The sequence below is a fragment of the Haliotis asinina genome, chromosome 2 (genome assembly GCF_037392515.1).
Source record: "Haliotis asinina isolate JCU_RB_2024 chromosome 2, JCU_Hal_asi_v2, whole genome shotgun sequence".
In the NCBI taxonomy this organism is placed as follows: Eukaryota; Metazoa; Mollusca; class Gastropoda; order Lepetellida; family Haliotidae; genus Haliotis; species Haliotis asinina.
Genome location: NC_090281.1, coordinates 77,302,458 through 77,325,271, shown reverse-complemented (window position 1 = coordinate 77,325,271; position 22,814 = coordinate 77,302,458). Strand labels below are relative to the sequence as shown.

At 41.2% G+C, this 22,814-nt stretch overlaps 1 protein-coding gene across 1 annotated transcript; it reads left to right on the top strand.

The window, feature by feature from the left end:
* Positions 1-14,952: 14,952 nt before the first annotated feature.
* LOC137272883 (uncharacterized) lies at positions 14,953-20,094 on the top strand. The gene is made up of 2 exons (XM_067805298.1): positions 14,953-15,616; positions 19,525-20,094. The coding sequence occupies exons 1-2, from the start codon at positions 14,953-14,955 to the stop codon at positions 20,073-20,075; spliced, it is 1,215 nt and encodes a 404-aa protein (XP_067661399.1). The 3' UTR covers positions 20,076-20,094.
* Positions 20,095-22,814: the final 2,720 nt, after the last annotated feature.

The window sequence follows — 22,814 nt, the reverse complement described above, 5'->3', positions numbered from 1 at the left end:
AAATAATGTTTAGGAGTAACCTGTATCAGTATTAAGTAGTGTGTGCTTGTTCTTGAAGTATTGACAGTGAGGAATGATTTTAGAGTTGTGATTGAAGTTATTGGATCTTTAGGAGTTCAATCATCAGTGTTTCACAGGGTTGTGTGTTTACTTCCTCCAATGTGTGTGACTGTTATCCTGAGTTGTCTCTGGCTTTTGCCAGGGTCCAGTTTCAGAATGTTCTGGTAAGCCTAAGATTTCATAACGTTTCTCGTCGTAATATGTCGTGCACTGTAGCATAGACTTACGACAGTTGTAGCGCTATGACAGCTTCTTGAATCAGGGCCTTGGGGTGTGTGGTAGCCTCACTCGTCATGCCAAAGACCGGTTTCATTTCCCTTGTGTACAATGTGTGAAACCCATTTATGGTGTCACATGCCATGTGTTGCTGTAATATTGATAAAAGCAGTACAGAACCATACTCACTCACTCATTCTTGGTTTTACTTGTGGAATGCATCTAAGATATGCATAACTTCAGGCTTTCCTCACTCATAAACCTGATGCTCAGACACCAGTTGGTCATATCCAGCTACTCAGAAGTTCATTGTGGACAAGTTCATGTAAGACAACAACATCACCACTGGTCCCAAACATGTACTGGTGACTGTATGATACACAGCATCGCATATGTTTTCATGGGCATTGGAGGAACATGATTAATGAACACACACCCTTGAAGTGCTGATGTTTAGGTTGGTAGCCAAAGATGTAGCTCCAGAAGCTGCTTCATCCAAGTCCAGTTCCTGCAGAGATGAACTAGTCTTGTAGAATCTAGCTCTGAATCCATTAGTCGTTGCCGGCTGAGACTGTCCCTTGTTATATATACTGGAACCTATTACACTCAACTGTGAGTCAGTATGTCAGAATGTGTTGTGTAAAGGTGGCTTTTGTTGGTATTATGGACAGTATGTTTTCTATGTTTGTGTTTATGCTTTGCTAGGATGTTTAATGTCACTTACAGATGATGCTGAGTTTGGTTTGACTCCAACTCAGTTTTCAGCAGTATTCCTGTACATTCCAGCATGTTGTGTTGACTAGTGGAGGAAGGAAGGCACAAAGTATTGCAGGATGATATTTTCCACACTGGCATGGACAGATGCTGTGAAAAAATCTGTTTAATACTTTCTTTGACTAACTGTTCTCTCCCCCAAAAGATTATTTGGAAAGAGGAGCGTATTACTTGCCTTGTCAATGGTGTCTGCCACTGCATGGTGGAAAAGGAGTGGTGCTGTAGGTTGAGAATCAGAATTGGAGCAATGCCAACAGATCCAGGCTGCACTTTACTTACAACTACTCATTGGGAGTGTGCAAAGTAGTCACTGGCCCGCTAATGTGGAAACTGTTTCCAAATATGTCTCAGTTTGTCAGCACTATACCTGTTCTTGATTTCACCAAGGTCATGAACGTGCGTGCTTCACTTGATTCTTTCCTCATCATCAGGCTTACATATAGTGATATACCGAAATATTGTTCAAAATTCCCTCAAACTAAACCCAACTCACTTTTGCCAACATTGTTCAAATTCTGCCAACATGCTTTGTTTGAAAGCAAAATTTCAAGTGTCCAACTTCTCACAATAAGCTAACTTTCAATGAGGCCACGTTTTCACATCGAGAATACCTAATGAGTATTGATGCATATACATGTTTTCCATAACGTCCTCAGGTTAAGGAAAGAAGACATATCCAAGTGAACTGTGGAGATCAGCATCATTTGTCCTGATGGTAGAATGAACTTATGTATGCATTACTGCTGGAAGCATTTGTGGTCACATGGTCCTCGAGGGATGATGAGTCACAGAGCTGCACTGATGTAAATCAACGGAATCAATATTTGTACTGTATGTAGATGGGAATAAACTGTGAAAATAACTGTTTGTACAGACTTCTTTTCAACTAGCAGCATTACGATTCGCAAGGGGCGTGAGGTCGTGAGGTACAAACATTGACTGCACCTTTCAGCGCGGCCTCTGCGGTTTCAGAACAGTATTCGTCGAGGAAAGACGAAGCATTGATAAATGGCTTATATGTTTGACGGTTTGGTGGTATCGCAAATGGTTAGAATCATGTTTTAGCAAGGTTGACCTTCCAGTGGAACAAGGGACACAGCACGGTTGTCCTGCGTTTGTGTTGACATGTGACTGTTAGACAGTTGATGTTGATGAGGCTCTTTGTGTCCTCGTACTTCAGTGTGTGAGCTGTGTGAGTTAAGATCACTCCGACATCATGCCCAAGTGTTTTTCCTTTGTCACCTTTTAAACTTCTAAATTATTTATGTGAAATTATCCCCCAACACCCCCAACACACCTCCCCCCACCCCACCCCACAGTGGGGTGTCATGGAAGTGTTGGTGTGGGTGTCATCGCCACAGATGAACTGTTGGAATACATTAACTTGACAATAATGAAAAGCTGACACAGACGGCGCCACCCGTGTCATGCTACATGTCAGCTTATTGTGCGTTTGATCATGATATTGTCCATCCAAATCATGGCATCGATCTTGGGCATATTATGAGAACCGCGCTTAGCTACCCCGACGCAACCGGAATGTACGTCCTGGACCAGTCATATGGGTTCTTAGACGTAAATACCTGACATATTATATGAACGATTCCGCGACAAGGTGGTTACTAATGAAAAAAGGCGTATCCGAGTCCGGCAAGCGGACTAACATTGGTAAGAATGTTCGCCTCCCTGCAGCAGTGCTACATAAATCTCAGACGTTTTCCATTGTGGTGGAGCTACAAGCAGGTCTTTAGTGCTGAAAACAAATCGTAAACAAAGTGAATATGTGAAACGATCCCGGATACTGTCTGTTGCCTCAACTCTGTCGATTTTCAGCCCGGCCGGGCACCGTAAACTGATCTTTCATGGCAACAGTGGATATGAGACCTAATGTTTCAAAGGTCAACGGCCGATGCACGGCATCGTTAGGTTTTATCGATGTTACGGTGAGCAACAGATGTTTGCCCACATCCCTGTCACATCGGTGCAGTAGTCAGAAAACCAAGGATGATCAGAAGATACCCATCCAGTCGCCTACGGGTGGATGGCAGGGTATCTGTAGTAGTACGGCACATTCCACAAACACTTGCACAACTGACCAACGCGTTTGCTTCAGAAAGGAAAGGCTTCCACCGGTCAGAAATGAAGACTGACTCTAGCAAGAGGTGTAGAGCTCACGCTGGTTAAACCGGGTACTGATTAGAACATCCCAGTCGTGGAGGTAATATCTTTTGACAGGGCAATGTCCCATATTTATCTGAACACATTAATTCTTTTGAAACGTAACCTTTGTGTTTCTTGTTTTGGAGGGGGCTTCATGACATCAAGTGTTCTGACATCAAGTGAATTAGCTTATGATTAGCAAATGGCGGCGGCACCGGTCATAAACGTGTCAACGGATCAAGACCAAAGAAACACGCGGTGCGCATCAAAACATAATTTGTCATATCGCGAACATGTTTGAGTCATTAAATTTATTTCAAGTGATGGCATTTTCATCTGCGAGCATGGTAGATTATGTGCCATTTTGCGAAGTATATAACGCACCTTGGGCAGAATAAAACTTCGTGCCTGTGGGCATTATGACAACTGCAACAGTGGTTGTATAACGGTTAACGATTAAAAATTAGCAGGATACATATAATGAGCATCACCAAACCAAGTTTGAAATGTCTTTGTTCAATGTTTTCTCGTGGAGAATGCTAGTTGGCCCAAGGTGTACCTATTTCAGTAATCATTAATCCAGGCATACATTGGACTTTTTGTGTATAGCATTGATTTTGGCATATTCGATCAGCTGCATAATAGGCGACTGTGCTTGTCATGAGAGGCGACTAACGGGATCGGGTGATCAGACTCGCTGACTCGTGTCATCGGTTCCCAGTTGTGCAGATTGATGCTCATGATGTTGATCACTGGATTGTCTGGTCCAGACTAGATTATTTACAGACCGCAGCCATATAGCTGGAATATTGCTGAGTGCGGCGTAAAACTAAACTCACTTACTCGTTACTAAGCAACAATAACTCTGTCTTCACAACAGACACCTTGATGTTGTTAAAAAAACCGACTCTACTAGAGTGACGTCACCTTGATTATAACCTTGTTAAAGTCATTTGATGCACTCGTTTGTTTTAATGATTATGCCAATAATTTGGGGGTTTTTTTTCAATTTCACTGAAAATTCGCAAAGTAGATAATAAAAAAATCACTTTTACGTGTTCTCAAACTGAACATTAGAGTATGACAACTTCGCTGTCATACCCCTGGGAGAATTGTAAATGAGTTCGCGGAAAAAAATATAGTCATGAAACGCGCGGTGTTTCATAATTACATTTCCTAAAACTGTTGGAAGTGCACGTACAATCTTTAGAATAAGCCCGCTAGATCGTCAGAAATACACTCACGTGGACCCATAGAAACGTTATGTCAACAAAGCCACGTGCGTGTATTTGAACCTCTCACCGTCCATGACATTATCTTTGCTTAATACTACACTGTACTTTGAATATGACCATATAAATTGTTTTCGTGACGTTTTAAACAAACACATAATGACATTTAAGTACTGGGGATATTTTTCGTTCTGACTGGGTTGGCGTATGTTCGCGCATAGGAAGCATCGAGAGGGGGTTTTCTTGGAGGGTTTCGAAAGGGTCTTTGTGGTCTTGCATTAACAGGGTGAGTGGTGACGAATGCAATTAATGAAGAGTGACCGGACATGATGACATCCTTCTAAAACTGCCGTGGTAACTGTTTTAATTAAAGCGGCCTTCACATGGCACACTAAAGTATCACAACATTGAAATAGGAAAACGGCTTTGCAGACACCATCCTTACTTGAAGATGACAGGGCTTATCATGCATTGTCCCCTGTCTAAGAGTGTCTTACCTAATGTCATTCCATTCATAAGATCAGCTGTCTCTCACTATTGTGGTGTAGGCCTAAAATCATTGTTTTCAATGCTTACACAGAAGCCGCTGTTGATTGCAGGGAGAAAACCATCCTGGTTCCTGGCCTCTCAATAACAAAGATAGGTGACGATGACGGCATTCTCACTTCCGAATTAGGAGGGTGGTATTTTTAACGATTTTTTCATCTACAAGACGTGCATTTATTGTATATTTTTTACTATGTATTTGCAGAGGGAGTAATTGGTTATTACAATAAAAAAAACTCAAGCAGCTGCGACCAGCAGTTAATCAACTGCACTCTTCGGAAAATTTTGTTACTTCAAAGTCAACATTTTCATCACGGTTTTCTCAGATACAAACATGCGCACGCCAAATCATATATTCTTCCTTGTTGTTGGCTAGCCAAAATAAATGACCAATCATTCCTTTCGTAACAAAAAGGCGTAGAAATGACCCACTGTTTTGCGAGACTTTTTATACAAGTTTTCAGGTTGAGATTTTGGGTGACAAGGGTTACCTCCCGTGGGTGGATCACAGGCAAATTATAGCGCAAATGGGGTTGCGCAGCGAAGAGAATATGACAAGTCTTGTTGGCAACTTAATTCCCTAGCTTCGGATCGAAAAATGTTTTATGTGTCAACATAAAATAACGCCACCATCAAAGGTACACCCCCACCCCACCCCACCCCCATTTGTCCTCTCAATCTTCCTACCCCATATTTAATAATTACTCATTTGAAGCATGTTCTAGTCAACATTTTAAGCGCCACTCGTGGTATTCAGATCGTTCTTCGCCTCCCCTAACCTGCTAACTTCCAGTTGAACGGAGCCACGGAACAAGAATAAGCAGAATTTAAAAAGAAATACATGCTGCCTAATTTTATCATGAACCCGTTGGACTCTATTTGTCTTATCAGTCGTCGTTATTGTTAGAAGTTTCATAACATTTATTCTACATAGAAACACTTCTGGCCTAATGGGTGAATGAAACAAGGGAGGTAAATAAGTATTCCATATGGAATAGTACCCACCTGTTCCTTCACTCCGTTGAACCGGAAGCTGTCCAGAGTGGGGAATGGAGGCGAAGAACGGTCTGATAGACCACGAGTCTCGCTTACAATGCTGAATAAAAAATATTTGACGTGAGTAATTATTAAACATGGGATAGGCAGACTGAGAGGACAACCAAGTGAGGAAATGGGAGCGTACCTTTGATGGTAGCAATATATTCCTGTGAAATGGGGAGGGCAGCAGGGCGGTGTTGTTATTAATTTTTTGGGCTATTTATTTATTTATTTATTTATTTATTTATTTATTTGGCGCTTATTCAGTGTAGTACTGTAACGCCTGCGAGCTCCAAATACGACATGACCCTCCAGCACATCAGTATTGCCTGCTGCAAGACCGTCGACCATCCTCTAGCGAGACGGCTCCAAATACAACCATCCAGTACTTCGACGATCGTCTGGGGAAGATCGAGGCTCGCATGGAACAAAACGCGATGACGTTGTTGGCTTGTGTGGAGCAAGCCCCGTCGATGTTGTCGTCTCATGTGGAGCAAACAGCAACTTTGTTGGTTGACATCTTGTCTAGGCTGGACGACAACAACGCCGAACTCCCGAAGGATGTAGAAAACGTCGTGGATGAACAAGAAGAGACCCATTTCGATATCCAGAAGGTGGGGCAGATGATGCAATCAATCCAAATATGGTCTACTTTTCAATGGCCACCGTGTTTCTCTGGGAGATCGTCCAAGATATCTGGCACAGTCCACTGGCCCACACACCAGTCGAACGAAAGGTACACGAGAAGACAGCAATGCCCAAACCAGCTTCCACCACATGTTGCCCCCACCCTATGGAGTAGAAAATGAAATACGAAGGAGAATTGTACTGTGCATACATCTTGAGCATACATCTTGACCATGCATATATTGAATACAACTGAGGAAATCCGCGTCACTTCCCATTTGAGGCATTCGATAAAGCAGAGCGCAAAGAAGGGTCTATATTTTGATGGCCACCGTGCTTCTGTGGAAGGTCTACCAGTCGTACAAAAGGTAGGCGAGAAGACAGCAACGCCAAACCCGGAGACCCCACCACATGCGCTAGTCTGTGAGGAGCTGCAAGTCGACTTCTCGATCTGTTTCCTATTCGATATGGTCGAGAGACAGATTTTGCCGAGTCTCCACAAGAACGGTCCACCCACGAGTTGGAGGTTTTCTATTGCGCTGGCGTCTCGAATTGTTTCTCGTATATCTTGTAGCGGTACACCGCAATCATTTCTCCAACGTTCGTCAGCGAATTGAGAAGCAGCAACAGTCGGTTCTTCGCAATTGACTACGGCAAATTTCTGGAGATTCCCTCCGGAACGATTTCGGCTTTTCGGAGAGGCTGCCGCTTCCATGTCCTTGTGCCCGCAATATTTAGGCAACAGTGTGTGCTTAATACTGTACCGATAACGCCGTGGTCTCTCTGATTTCCCGCTAGATGCTGGAATCTTTCTTCTCGCTTGGACATTAAATTTTGTCCACCAATCTGTCGAGGAGGAGTTTGTGTCGAAGGCACCACCAGAGGCAGTCGTCGTCGTACAGGTTCGAGAAACAGCCGTCGATCTCGATTTCTCCCAGAACCTCGAGCGGGAGGCGTTCCTGGAGTGTGTAGTCCATGCCTTTGTTTCGCCACAGAACGCATTACTTGCTGGCAACGCAGTGGTCGATGGTGCCGCACTTCTAAGTCGAGTTGTTTGCATCGAAGACGATGGGGAGTTCCAATATGGCAGCGTGGCAGTCCAGTATTATACTGTCCCTCTTAATAGCCGCACTTCTTCTAAAATCAGACTGCCGGATCTGCAAACTCTGCATGATCAGCGTCCAAAGCCATGTATTATCAGGAGCGACCTGAACGGATACAACCTGCCATTAATATCGGCAATATCTTACAAGACTTTATTGCAGATAATAATTCAGATCTTCAAGGCGCAATGCCATTGTAGTCCCAATACCAACACCTGGCCGGGATCACAGATTCTAACAGACAGGCAATTTCAAGTCCGAGTGGATTCAAACCTGTCTGATCATTAGCCGGGGCGTTGGGGTAGCCTAGTGGTTGAAGCGTTCGCTCGTCACGCCGAAGACCCGGGTTCAATTCCCCACATGGATACACTATTTTCTGTTTTCTCCGACTATGATGTTGCTTGAATATTGCTAAAAGCGACGTAAAACTAAACTCACTCACTCACTCACCCACTTATCACTATGTATGAAAAACGCCCTAAATATAAACAATATTTCTTTTTCGTGCATTCAAGCTATCAAAATCCTATCATGTAGCCATCCACTTTTAATCGAGATAACAGAATGATATAATGATCTTCCTCTGTTGGTTATTTGTTGGAATTTTTGGTAACACTATGGCCGATTTCGCAGTTCAGGCAACACCCAACAAAATTTGTGACACTACTTATGATCCCATACACTGCCCATAAACCTGAGCGTGTCAACACATATCCGTGATTTACTGCCGAACAACTGGGACACCAAGGTATGGTTAAATGGCTGTGTTCACAAATAAGTTTGGTGATCAATTGCTGGTGATCCATGGCCGATGATAGTGTAATGTCCAAAATACTTTAAAGTCACATGCTAGTAAAGATTTGTAGCTGTGATATTCTAGGCCACTAACTCACTGACATGTATCACGCATGTCATCATATCCCAGTTGCGTTCTTGAAAGATTGTGCTGTTGATTACTGGATAGTCTGGTCCAGACTAAATTATTTACAGACCGTTGTCATATAGCTAGATTACTGCTGATTGTGGCGTACAACTAACCACACTTACTGACACTAGTGCAGAATAAAGCCTCTTTAGCTGGCATATTGCTGAGGGCAGCTTAACTCACTCAATTTTGGTCGTGAAATATTACAATAATATTACAATAACTCACTCACTCACTTTATTTCTTAAATTAGACATAAAAAGATCATCTGATGGGCATCCACCTCTCTTTTCGCCTGGTGTTCAGGTTAAAGAGAGTAATTACCGCGTGTCCTATGGTATATCTAAATCTGTGTTGAGGAATGCGTATAAACACTGTGCGAAAGTTTAATATTCTGTCATTACAGACAGTAGCCCAGTTTAAGAGTTGAGTGAGCGAGCAGTCTAAGTAAACTTATCCTCAGTACTTTTCGTTACACTCCACCACTGAGTCTAACGAAACCTTATGGGAGGTCGCGACAGGTAAACTTTGAGATTGACCAATCAGAACACAGCTTACCAAATCGCGAAAGTGTACATTCGCACATCCCTTATGAACTTTTCATCTCCAAAAGGTTCGTACCCGAACGATTCCGAATGCTATTTAGCGTACGATCGCTTCCGTGTGATGCGTACGTACAGCCATGACAACGGTGAGTAAACAGTCGCTGTAAATAGTGTTTTTGACAATAATCAAGGATGTTATCTCGCGGAAATATTAGCTAGTGGTAACCATCAGAAACCCCCTCTGACTCAGTGGTGGAGTGTAACGAAAAGTACTGAGGATAAGTTTACTTAGACTGCATAAATGGCGACTATGCCAATCGTACGAGGCGACTAACGGGATCTGGTGGTCAGGCTCGCTGACTTGGTTGACACATGTCATCGGTCCCCAGTTGTGCAGATCGAAGCTCATGTTGTTGATCACTGGATTGTCTGGTTAAGACTCGATTATTTACAGAGCCCCTACATATAGCTGGAATATTGCTGAGTGCAGCGTATACTCTCACTCTCACTCTCTCTGCCCACAATTGAGACCTGCGAGTTGACCCAGTGTTGCCAGACGCGGAGGTTGCTTAAAAAAATACTGAGTAGGTTGATAAGAGAATTTGCTGTTTTAGGAGTGGGTGAGTAGGGGGTTTTATGGGGAGGAGACGGTGAACTCCGTTTTATTTATTGACGGCAGATAAACTTCACGTTTATACCTGATATCAGACCACAAGGAACTTTTCAAAAGACTTTGAGTTGTCTAACGTGGGCAATCACATACGCTCCTGCCGTACACTTTAGCCACTGAAGATGATTTGGGTACAACAGACGTCATTGTATTATTGAGTTCCTAGCTGCCGAAACGCTGTATAATTTCACCACTGTACATGTATGGCACAAGACTATCTGGTGAAACACGGAATGAAACATTAGGACCGAAAATATTGCTCGGACGAAATAGAACACTGATGAATAAAATCAGCTATATGTCGGCAAGGTAAGTTATGTTTTGTACATTGCTATAAACTCCACAATATTTTCTGCGTCATGGTAACTTCTTAATGTTGTTAATATTTACACATTCAGCAGACAGCACAGTTCATAACCACCTCTTAGATTAACCATGTCAGTGAGTGAATGTGCGACTGAGTGACTTTAGTTACATACGCTGCACTAAAAAATAAACCAACTATAAATAGGCGGTTTGTATGTAATTGGGTTTGGACCAGACAATCCAGGGATCAACATCTTGTACATAGATCTACGCAATTGGTATATGACATGTGTCAACCCAGCCAACGTGCCTGGCCACCCGACCCCGTTAGTCGCCTCTTACGATAACCAAGATGCTGAAGATCGTTCTGACCCCGATCTTCACGGATATTGGCCAGGTCAGAACAGCAGCCGAGAAATGTGTTAAAGCTACAACTCAATACATAGCCTATTATGACATCAAAGATCTGCAGCTCTCGAAGACCATCCTATCGCGGATGTGATGCGTGATCCACATAGTTTGGGATAAGCATGCATAATTCTGTAATGTTTAAGGTAAACACCCTTCCGAAACAAAGAAGAAAAGAATCGCACAGGCGACTTTGAGAATAAATATTTGACTCGTGGAATTGCGGCAAACACAATGCAAATATATTATACACAGGCACAAAAGGTAAGCGCCACTATTTTCACAGTGTCTTGATTTCACCACTGAAGATCAGAAATACAAACTATAAATCTTTATGACTGAATTAGCCTTCCATAGATTCTTGAAGATTGTCAAGATATGACAAAGAAAACATTCTGCACGTGCAACTCCATACCCCCTACCATCTGCATCTTGAAAATTAAGTTTCACACACTTGGTTTCACCGGTCTGTTGTGAGATTCTCCTTTCACTTTAGAGTCAGAAAATCAGTCATGGTGAGGAAAAGATTTGACAGCAAATCGGTATGTCAAAGAAGTCTGTGCACATCACATGCTTCCGATTATAGACCGATAAAGGAAGTTGTTCTGGTATGATAACGCGACTTTTATCAATCAGTATTGTCATGATGTGCGTGGATGTCATGCAGCACGAATATCAGGCACAATGATTGTTTCTGACGTGCATAACATGAGTACAGCATGTGACTATAAAAGACCCAAATGAATCTCACAATTTCATCCACGATCTTTGCAAGTACTGTACACTAAAATGGGACGTCTCAATGCTGCCGATGGAAATCAGGCAATTGGACGATTGCAAGCTGGCGAATCAAAGAGTGAGGTGGCAAGGATCTTCAACGTTCATCCCAGTACAGCAACTTGATTATGGGATCAATTTCGTGAAACAAATTCGACAAATGACCTTTCAAGATCAGGAAGACCTAGAGTCAATAGACCTGCTCAAGATCGGTACATCCGGGTAACTCACCTGTGTTACCGTCATCGTACGGCCCGGGACACAGAACAAGAACAGCTTGGATCCCAAAGAGTGTCCGATCAGACAATCAGGAACCGTCTCCGAGAAGTAGGAATACATGCCAAACGTCCAAAAGTTGCCCCCTTCTAGACACGACTACATCCACGAGTGAGATGGCTTAACACGGTGCTGTCGTGGAACCTGGCAAACTGGACGCGCATATAATCTAGCGATGAATCCCGTATCTCCTGAGCCGACGTGATTAGAAGTGGTAGAAGTGTTATGATGTGGGTAGTGATCTCATTCACCCGCAGATCGGAACTTGTGCTTGTCCAAGGCAATCTGACGGCCAGTCGTTAGGTCGACCAGATTCTCCGTATGCTCGTCCTTCACCTTGTTGACCGTCAACAATAAACAACACAAGTATCCTCCCCTGGCCCTCCAGATCACCGGATCTAAACTCAATCGAACCCATTCTTTGTTTTCCGCTGATCTACACGAACTTGAATAACACCAAATTTTCACTGACATTTGGGTTTTGCGTTTCTTTTTTTTTTTTTTTTTGAAGTGTGTATTATATTGGGGTGCCTGCCTTTGTTGGAAAGTAGATTATTTTCATTTAAAGACTTTGGTAACACACAGAAAATTATGTATCATTATATCCTTTGTATCCTTTGTACTGGTTAAGAAATGTGGGTCATAAATGCATGATAGTTTTTATTGTTGTATGTTAGATATACCCGTTAGACCTAGTCCCTCTACATGTATATAAGGTATATATACCCGTTAGAACCACCACCACCACCACCACCACACCATCTATGTCTTTAAGTATGTTAGATATACCCGCTAGGACATACCGCCACCACCCCTCAACGTGTATTTAACTTTGTTTTTCTGAACATACATGTATTTTATTCAGTATTGAAAGTTATTCAAATTATTAAAACCCGCTTCAGAAGATTACATAGAAAATTACATGTGAAGGACAATGAACAGAAAAAAATACACATTAACTGAAACGCTTACAGCATACAATGAATTTATGGACTTGAATTATATGTTTTCATATACTTAGTGACAGACTCAGGCTGCCGTACAGAATGGTGCTTGTATCTAAACTAACCTTTAGGATTTCAAAGCCTTGTATCCTGTCAAACTGGTAGTTGACATACTTTGAACATTTAAGAAAGAAGTGATTGGCTATATTTTCAGATAAAATGACACATGAAAAAAAATCAGCATTTAAGGAACTACATTAATGTGTTGAATATTCATTTTCTTTTCTCTAAATAGGAAATCTTCAGGATAATCATTTTTTTTCAGATAATTTCAATATAAATGATTGAAATGAATTGGTATATTTTGTTGTGGGAAAGAGATTGTTGCTTGAACAAGCACAATCATACAAAAATGACTTTTGAAGAATTGTGGTCAGAAACTTTCGAATAGCCAAATTAGATTTGTATTGTATTGCAAATTGAACTGAGAAACAGTTTCAGTAGATGGTAGATGGTAGATGGTAGATGTAAGTCTGTAAGATGACCAGGACCTTGCATGTTAACAATTTTGTTAAAGGTTGTAAGTTTCCTAAGTGCACGTACGTGGTGCCCTTAAGTGCACAATGGTCTTAAGTGCACAGAAAGCATTAATGTGCGTACATTTCATACATGCTTGCTAGAATATTTCTTAACGACCACAAAGGAGAAACTATGTTAGAAGCCTTTTCTACTACAGCAGTTAGATGATGAGACCATTCTGCATTGTCTGATAAGATAACACTAAGATGTGTATGTTGATGTACACACTCCGAATGTTCAATATCGAAGATCAAGTCAAGGACTTAATGCCACTGTCCAACCTCATAAAAGGCTGCACCCATGGTAAACTGTAGAAGTATTAAACATCGTCTGTTACGTAAAACCTTACAAACAATGTACAGACAATTAATTTTGCCTATTTACGACTATTGTTGTCACATCTGGGACACTTGTACCAAACAGCAGCGATTTAAACACATAAGCATCAACGACTTTTATCTTCAAACCCGTCTTGTTCTTGTTGTTAGTGTTAGGAAGATCCAATTCACTATTTCATTTCGAACGTTAATTACACTGACATAAGACAAAATGCACGTCTATACCAAAGGATATGACATCAAATCTACACAATCCGGCCACTCTAATGGATCTACCAAAGGTAATCTTGAATTATTAGAATCTATCCATTCTTTCACTGTGCTGTCAGGCAGATTGGTGTTGTAACTGCAAAAACGAGCTTGCACGTACTGTGACGTATTTTCCAACACCAATGGTTCCAGTGTTACAAGTGGCCATAATAACAACTTTCGATTGTTACATTTTCAGAAAGCTGTCGTTTATTGTAAGTTCAAAGAATACTTTTCTCCTCACAGTTGTTATATCCATAAGTTGTTTGTATTCCGGAGTGGTATTCCGATAAGAAACATACTGCTTGTTTACCATTCCCATCCCTCTTTTGGAAATAAATACGTTTAAACCAAGTCAACCTGTTTACACTTTCAAACTTTCTGGTATTTGGTTTCAATATTTGTGCTATTTCTTGATGTTAATCTCTGCCTGGCATCATCCGACTTTGTGCAACTTGTTTAGTAGGAATTTAAAGCTTTTCCTAAGGTAGAGTCTTTATAATATAATTCTTGTAAATGATCAAATTCATCAGTATCACTTTGATATATTTCAGGAGGAATTACAGTATGATACGCTTCTCTGAGTAAGGGAAGATACTTTATGTGGTCTTTACAAACTAGTTACATTATGGTGTATTTAAGAAGGAATTCATTTACTTAATAGCCCCAATCCACCATACCTGACCAGCAATTCGAACAACATAACCAGTAACGCATTAACAAGTTCATGATGTTTCGTGAATACATCAGTTGCACAATTGGGGTGGGGTGGTAGCCCAGTGGTTAAAGCTTTCGCTTGTCACACTGATGACCCCGCTTCGATTCTCCACATGGGTGCAATGCACGAAGTCCGTTTCTGGTGTCCTTGGCCCTGATATTGTTTGAATATTGCTAAAGCGGCGTAAAACCATACTCACTCACTCACTCACTCACTTGTTTCAGTGTGACCATGGTCTTGACAAAGCCAAGATATTGATGAAGCGCTACAATTGTTGAAAACAGTTAATGTACATGTATCGCTACAGTGAAAGCAAAATAGCGGTGACAAATTTATACATACAAATGATTACACCAGGTGTTCACAACAAATGTCAAAACACTAACACACAGGTAGGACCAACAGGAACAATTTGCACGGAAAATGTCTGATTTACTGTATCCGTTTCTTATTTCAGAAGAATGATGGGCACATCCAAATTGTATTGTATTGTTATAGTCTTAACAGTCATGTTCTGGACTGTAACGGAATACGTGGTTTCAAAGTATTATACTCCAATGGACACGAATGACTTCATTGTACCAGCAAATAAACAACATGTAGACTTTAGTGAGCCAGCTGAGAGTTCCCGATGCCCGGATGTAAATACAGGCATGATGAAAGGTAGATGGAAGCCTCGAACTCTGACTGCACAAGAAAGAATAACAATTGACACATTTTTAAAGTCAGTCAGATATCGTGTACCAAAGCCAATGCAGCGACGCGACGGAAAATGTGGAGACGTGGCCTATAAAAATGTATTATACTATCGTGCACTGTGTAACCCGCAAGGTGCGACGCCATGTTGCTATGGCCATAGGTGTACAAAGAAGAGCCCGGATGACTGTAAATGTCCGAATTGTTACGACCTTCGGAACGAGATTCATGCAGAGTATTCAACGTGGGAGCCTCAAGATTCCCGGTGTCAGGTGAAGAACTTCACCGTCCAGCAGTCATGTGATCTTCTACTGGGTCTGACAATAGCCGTTATTGGGAATTCATTTATGCGTCACCTGTACACAGCGTTAGTGCTGATGCTGAATAACTACGATAGTAAAGGTGTCTTCAGGGCTGGTAAACCAGGAGGTATGTATATGTTTATATTACATATTGCAAATGTTTCATAAGACATTTACAACATATGAAATATACTGAGTCATAAAAGAAACTTCACATTCTTTCTTCAGGGTACTGTTAAAGAACAAGAGATGGCGAGATGGTTAAATTGTTATTATTTCATTGCTGAGGTCTGTGTGATGTACTCGATACACTGACAGTGCCGCAATTAGTTCCATTAGTCTACACCACCGTTCCAAAACCATGGGTATACAGAATGTCCCAATAGGGACGTCGAGAATGGAGACTGGCAACCCGCAACCGATTTCGAAAGATCTGTGAGGACAGTCGACCTCTAACATCTCAGCCCTGGTTCGTGTGGCCGTCAGAAATCTGTCACGTAGGTGAAGGAGGACGATTTGACGGTTTTCTGTTCGTGACGTCACACGTGGACGACCCGACCTTGGACTATCAGAAGTGGTGCCAGTTTGATGTCGACGACCTCGTAAGTCAGACACAGTACGACGGCTGCATCCCATTGCTCTTGCGACGACAGTAACTGATCTTCCCGCTCGCAACTTGCCAACGTTGCACATTTGACAATCATGGCATTTAAAGTACCGTTAGAAGTCTGGTTTTAAATTTTTTTCCGATTCTTGAGGCCAATGAAGAAATGCGAAGATGACGTGATCGACTGCACGTGCAAAACGCGATTTGGCAATACGTCATTTGCACGCAGAATGCATGGGTTTGAGTGGGTTTTGCAAGCGTTTTTCTAGAGTCCAAAGAAAGGGATCCCATTTCATTATTTTTAAAAATTATATTTTGTGAAGTTTCTTTTTGTTTTGACTCAGTATATTTCGATACTTAGACTGGAGAAACCGACTCCTTGGTGAATTGGTTAAAGTGTCCACCCGCATAGGGGAAGGTCGTGGGTTCAATCCCCGACAGCGTCATACCAACAGACTTGGAAGTATGGTACAGGTGGATTCCTGTCTGACGCTCAGATTTATGGGTACAACATGGAATGCTCATCTGGGAGACACTATATGTGTGGATGTTCATGCTTACCTGCGGCATGGTATCTCATCTTGACACAAATGGATGACGATATATCCGCAGAAAACAGGAGAGGAGTGCAGTCGAAGCTAGCCTTGTGATTGATCAACGCTTGTAAATCTGCACAATGTTTATTTATTCGCGGCAATTTTTCCTTTCATCGACTGCTTGACATGAAAATGTAAGAATTTCTATTCCAGCATCTCAAAAGTCAGCACCAATTAGATCGGGTGTCACATGCAACCTAAAAATCAAACATGATTAAAATACGCTTATCACCTATTCGTGATATATGAAACGCACTGCTGATTAAGAAAAAAAAAAGAAACAAAATTATAAGCGTTTAATCGCAAATCTAAAGTGCAATATTTTGTACTACCTTTTTACCTACCTCGAAACGAAGCAGCCGCGATAGCGAACCTAACCAGAGTCGGTGGGTGTGCACTCGAGTGTAACGAAACCACTGTTGCATTTGCCGATGCGCCGGCTCTTTCTTTTGGTTTATAAGCCCTATAGGTGTTAGTTTGAAATTGCATGTTGTCAATGACTGAAGTTGTGCATTGCATATTGTCATTAGCAGACAGGCGTGCGTTGCCAGCTTACTCTTAGAGTAAGCAAATGAGTCGCTTATTCCCGACTTGCAACAGCTCAGAAGCGTTTATCCCTCTTCCAAAAATGGCGGAGCGATTACCGTTCGCTCGCCAGTCGCTAATAAAGAACGTATTTCGGGAGTCTGGATGAGGAGTGATGAATTATGATTGTTGACGACTACATTGAACCAGAGGAACAAATTTAGGATGCTGGGATGTAAGCTGTTTTTGCCAATTTGGCTGACGAACAATTTTGTTCAGCCTTCGAATTCAAATTTTCCTAAGCCGCCATTTTGGTTTGAGAACGAAGCGACCTCATCCAGCGATTGCTGCGATTGCAAGCGGCTGAAAGTTAGCGCTCCGTTGTCAGGCGAATCGCTGCATATCGCTTGTAAACGATTGGTTGTTTGCAACACACCCTAGATCTTCTGTTAATCTTGTTAAAAGGTGAGGATAAGAAGTGGCTCTCAAAACATTTTCATTAATTCACATTCAATACTCAGTGTGACCACTTGAGCATTTCAGTTCCTTGAAGAAAATGATTTTGGACTAAGAATAAGTCATTCACTGATTTCAGACTAATAACTGCAGGAAATGTTTTTGGCAGTAAGTGAAGGCCAGCAAGCAAGCACGTGTGATAAATGTGAAGGCTGAACACAGACTCTGTGGAACTAGAGTGTCCAAGAAGATATAAGGGGAAGCGGAGACTTCCCTTTACATGCAAAGTCTACACCGAGGGAAAGAGGGAAAGAGTCGTCATTTCATGGACGAGTGGAAAGCATGATGAGATAGTTGGGACAGTTAATTTTGCTTTTAGTTTATCTGCAATCGATAGTTTCACTTACGAAGATACCTTTCACAGTGGAGACACGCAAAACCTCTCGGACATTCTTCAAGAAGACATTCAAACAAGGTAGATCCTATGATTATAAATATGGGAAATTTACCCGAGATACATTAATAAAAAGCAAACATAACTGCAGTCCCATAACAAACCAGTAAATATTGCTTTATATGTAATGGTCAGTGGAGGAAGGCGGCCTCTCTTCTCCCGTCGATTACATTCCTGACTTTGCTGGAAACATGTGGACAGTCATAGAAAAAGGCTCACAGAAGGGCAAGAGGAAACTAGTTGATAGCTTTGGATATATCTGTGTTGTAAAGGTGTCTATGTTTGTCAGCTTGGTCATCCTTTCTATGTAAATATCTGTTAATGGTATGTTGTATATTAGCTAGTGGCATTCTTGTATTTACAATGACCTTATTTTGGTCTTTTTTCAACATCAGAGAGAACATCGAGCAGACCAACCAGTGATGCAGTGGATTTACCAGAGAACCTGACCCTCTTCAAGCCTATCCTGCTTCCAACAGACAACAATAACAATTCAGGTGGATATCTTTTAAATAGTATTTCCTTGAGCTTTATACGTTATGTTTAATTTATATGATATTCAACTAATATTAACGAATTAAATGTGTGTTGAGCACCCAACTATACCATGACAACTTTTCGTTCAAAATTTCCCGTTATGTGTTCAGGTTTGTACTGGCACCTGAATGCAAAGGTTCTGGAACAGCTGGGACTCCACCGACTTAGCACAGCTCTTCATTGACAGGCGGTCTTCCTCCCAATCCAGATCTTTCTCCTGAATGAAAGATTAACCAAGGCCTAGAAGGAGGAAAGAGGAAAGTTAAAAATTTAAACGGAAGGAAAGACATATGTGATATATCAGGATTATAATATCCTAATGGACAAAGACGACGCATTTGTTGACAATAAACATTTTATACAAACATTTTATTAAAATACTGTACTTCTTTACAGCATTAAAAACATACACAAGAAGTTGTATTACAGTGTTGTCTATGCAGGAATATTCCTTCTGTCCAGAAATGTTATTCCCTTATAACTTGTATATGAGGAATATAATATAGAAGTTGACAAGAACTCTCCATTTATGGCACATATTTAATCATTTTTAAACAAATGGGGCATTTAGAATAATAACTTGTATATGAGGAATATTATATGGAAGTTGACAAAGAATATAACAAATGGTGCATTAACAAATGTTAACAAATGGGGCATTTGGACTAACCCCTGGGTCAACTGACCCTAAATCCGGGACATTTGGAACAAATTTGCTGGGGCATTTTGTATCTTGTATCCTTATGACAGGAAACATGAGGCATGAAACAAAATGCACTGTGGGTTGTTCCTGGACGCCCAACCTGTCAGCATATGCTCAGTGAGTGAAATGAAACGACATTGTTCTGTTTCTGTTTCAGATATCTCTTGTGACGGAATGTACGCATTCTCGGGGAAAGCATGTAGACGAAGCCTTATCAGGACAGCAACCCTGTGTAATGGTACGCTGAATGTGGCAGTATCTGCAATACCTCGTGCCTCAGAGGCGAAAAAGTTCCATGAGAAGTTTCGTTCATTTCTTCATCGAAAAAACACGGTGATTCTAGTTGGCATTGGAATCCACGATTATTTTAACTTTGACTTAGTATATAAGGAATACATATATCCCGTTATAGATGTGATCAGAAAGGAAAAAGCTTCATGGCCAAAGTTGATCTGGTTTGCCACTCACAAATTTGGCATCATGAAATCTCCAAAGATGCCAAAACAAGACAACAGCCACGTTATAACCTTTAACAAACGCATGTCTGAGGCGTTAGGGAAATATCATATACCCATATTTGACACATACAATCTAACTTCCGGCGTGATGAGCACGGACGGGACTCATTTTGGAATTGGTGTAAATTCCATGAAAGTACAGATGCTTCTGAACTATTTGTTGGAATTGAAATCAAAACTAAATTGGTGAGACCAAACTGAACCTGTTGTAACATATCGGAACAATAATTTGTGTGTTAAATTGATTCACGAGCATTCATACTTCAAAGCACCAGTATACACAAAGAGTCATCATTTCGAGTTGAGAGTTAGATGTAGTTCCCATCGTAACTGAACTGATTCAGGAAAAGAGAAGTGGAAGTTTGTGTTATTTGTAAAGCAAACTGTTAACAAACCAAGACCCGAGAACATACAGAACAAAAAACAGAACACAACCCTTTCCATATCCGTAAGAACATCTAAACGTTGAGTAGATAGTATGATTTTATGTCCACTGATAACAAATAGCGGTTCCACATTTGAGTAAAAGCTAGAGAACTTGTGTCAGAGCGTGAAGAAGGAATGGAGAATTTTAGTAGATCAAGTAAAGACTTGTGCCGGCAACAAACTACGCCTACACAACCAACTGAAGAGCAAATATGGCGTTACATATTTACACCAGATTCCATGTCTAGGGCTATCAGACGTTCTCTGGCAGTACTTCGATGCAGAGTGTCTCTTGTATGGGTGGAGATCGGGTGTTACTCAAACATATTTATCAACGAGAGAGTGTGATTTTATGGTGATAAATGTGTGGAAGGTGAAGGTCATGTCCTATTGTGTCATTCTCGTTCAAATAGCAGCATTTTTTCTGGAGCTCCATATCAGTGGAATGAGGTAATCCCTCAAAACAAAGGAGCGCTTTATATTTTGTTCCCTGTGAAATTTGGCCACATCCACTACGGTTCCCGTGGAAACTGGTTACTATGTCTTATCTGGTTACAGTGTTATTTGGTCTTGTAAGATATGGAATTGAAGAAATGACTGACATTAAATATATTTATTTAGCGATGCTATTTTACATGATATTTAGTAGCCAGCAACATGAGGGACACCATCTGTCTACTCAACCGCAGGTCACCAGCTTGAAGTCTGGCCTTGAAGGAGCTAGGTCTATTGTCCATGTCTGTAGACACTTCTTTGGTGTTGACTGTATCACACTTAGAGTGTACAGAAGTTATACCTCTCCTAGTCTTGATACCAAATCTACAACCTAAGTATCATATAAATCTATGTCAACCTGGATGTTTGCCAAGGTGGACCACAAATGCACACCATATACACATGTCCAGTCAACATAGTTCACTGCGAGTGAGTGAGTTTAATTTTACGCTGCACTCAGCAATATTTCAGCTATATGGCAGCGGTCTGTAAATGATCGAGTCTGGACCAGACAATCCAGTGATCAAAAACATGAGCATCGATCTGCGCAATTGGGAACTGATGACATGCGTCAACCAAGTCAGCAAGCCTGACTACCCAATCCCATTAGTTGCCCCTTACAACAAACATAGTCACCTTTTATGGCAAGCATGGGTTGCTGAATGCTTATTCTACCCCAAACCTTCACAGGTAGGGGGAAAGAAAAAGCACACAGGTCTTATTTGTCAACCATTTAGGTTAATTCGTGACAACCAGCGTGATGCAGAGACAAAATTCAAACTTTACCTATGACTATCAGGCATTTGATCTGGTCCTAAAGGATATAACTTTAACCAGTCAGTTGCTTGACCTTCTCACCTGGGATGTTTCATCAACCAAAGAGTGCAAGGTACAATTCAAGAGTAAACACAAAGAAATATTACATCCTGACTGACTGCTTAGTTTCTTAGTTTGTTTGTCGTTTAGCAACACTCGCAGCAATATTCCAGCTCAAATGACAGATGTCTGTAATTAATTCAGCATGGAGCATGTGACCGACATTATGAGCATCATTTTACACAAGTGGGAGCATTACATCCATCGACCAACTCGGGTAGCTTGTCCACCCAATCCTATTAATCGTATTTTAGGGCATGTGTAGGTTGCTGACGACCTATTCTAACCCAAATCTTCACAAGAATTTTATTACTCATTTGGGTGATATGAATTTACTGATGTGTGTAGTGTGGACATTAAATATTCTTCTGTAATAAACAGTTGCTGAAATACATTAGGGTATGTGCAGTATTCATTGCTTACTTTCTGCTACAGACCTTTACTGTATATTGAGATTTGTACCTGTTTAATATTTGCATTTACAAGTTTTATCATGTCATATGTTATAGCTTCAGCATTTTGTGTGTCACCTTTTCATTAGCCCCATTTCTAAACAGAGACAACAAACCCACTGAAGACAAACACAACAAAGTTTTCAAGTAATTGAGTTGGTATCAATGCCGGTTTAAATGGTCTGCCAGTACTATCCTTAATATGTAGGGAAACGATACTACAAACCCCCCTGGTCTCCAGTATGGTGATCTACCTTCAGTTGCTGGTGACCTTAAACCTTATGTTGCATTGCCCTGATTTGAAATCCAAGTTTAGAGATATATACTAGACTTAAGTTATGTCACTGTAACATTCTAGTTGGATCTGCCATACTTTGAACTATTTTTAGTCATGATAAGACGCCCGTTGTGACTTTATATACTGAACAGGAAAAAATGCAATATTCGAATAAATGAAATCTCATAAAAGTAAGCATTCTATTGAAACACTTGACAAACAACCAATGTTGCATTTCTTTTGCTGTTAAGTATATTTTAACTCACTCAATATGGGAGAAAAACCTGAAGTGCTGCTAGTTCACCACCCCTGAAACACAAACAGGACTGTAATGTAGCCTGTAGCCAGTGGTTAAAGTGTTCCCTCATCACGCTCAAGGCCTGGGGTCGATTCCCCACACTGG

Coding starts and splice junctions, on each gene's coding strand:
- LOC137272883 (XM_067805298.1), top strand. CDS start 14,953: ATGATGGGCACATCCAAATTGTATTGTATTGTTATAGTCTTAACAGTC. Junction 15,617..19,524: donor CAGGGCTGGTAAACCAGGAG/GTATGTATATGT, acceptor TTTCTGTTTCAG/ATATCTCTTGTGACGGAATG.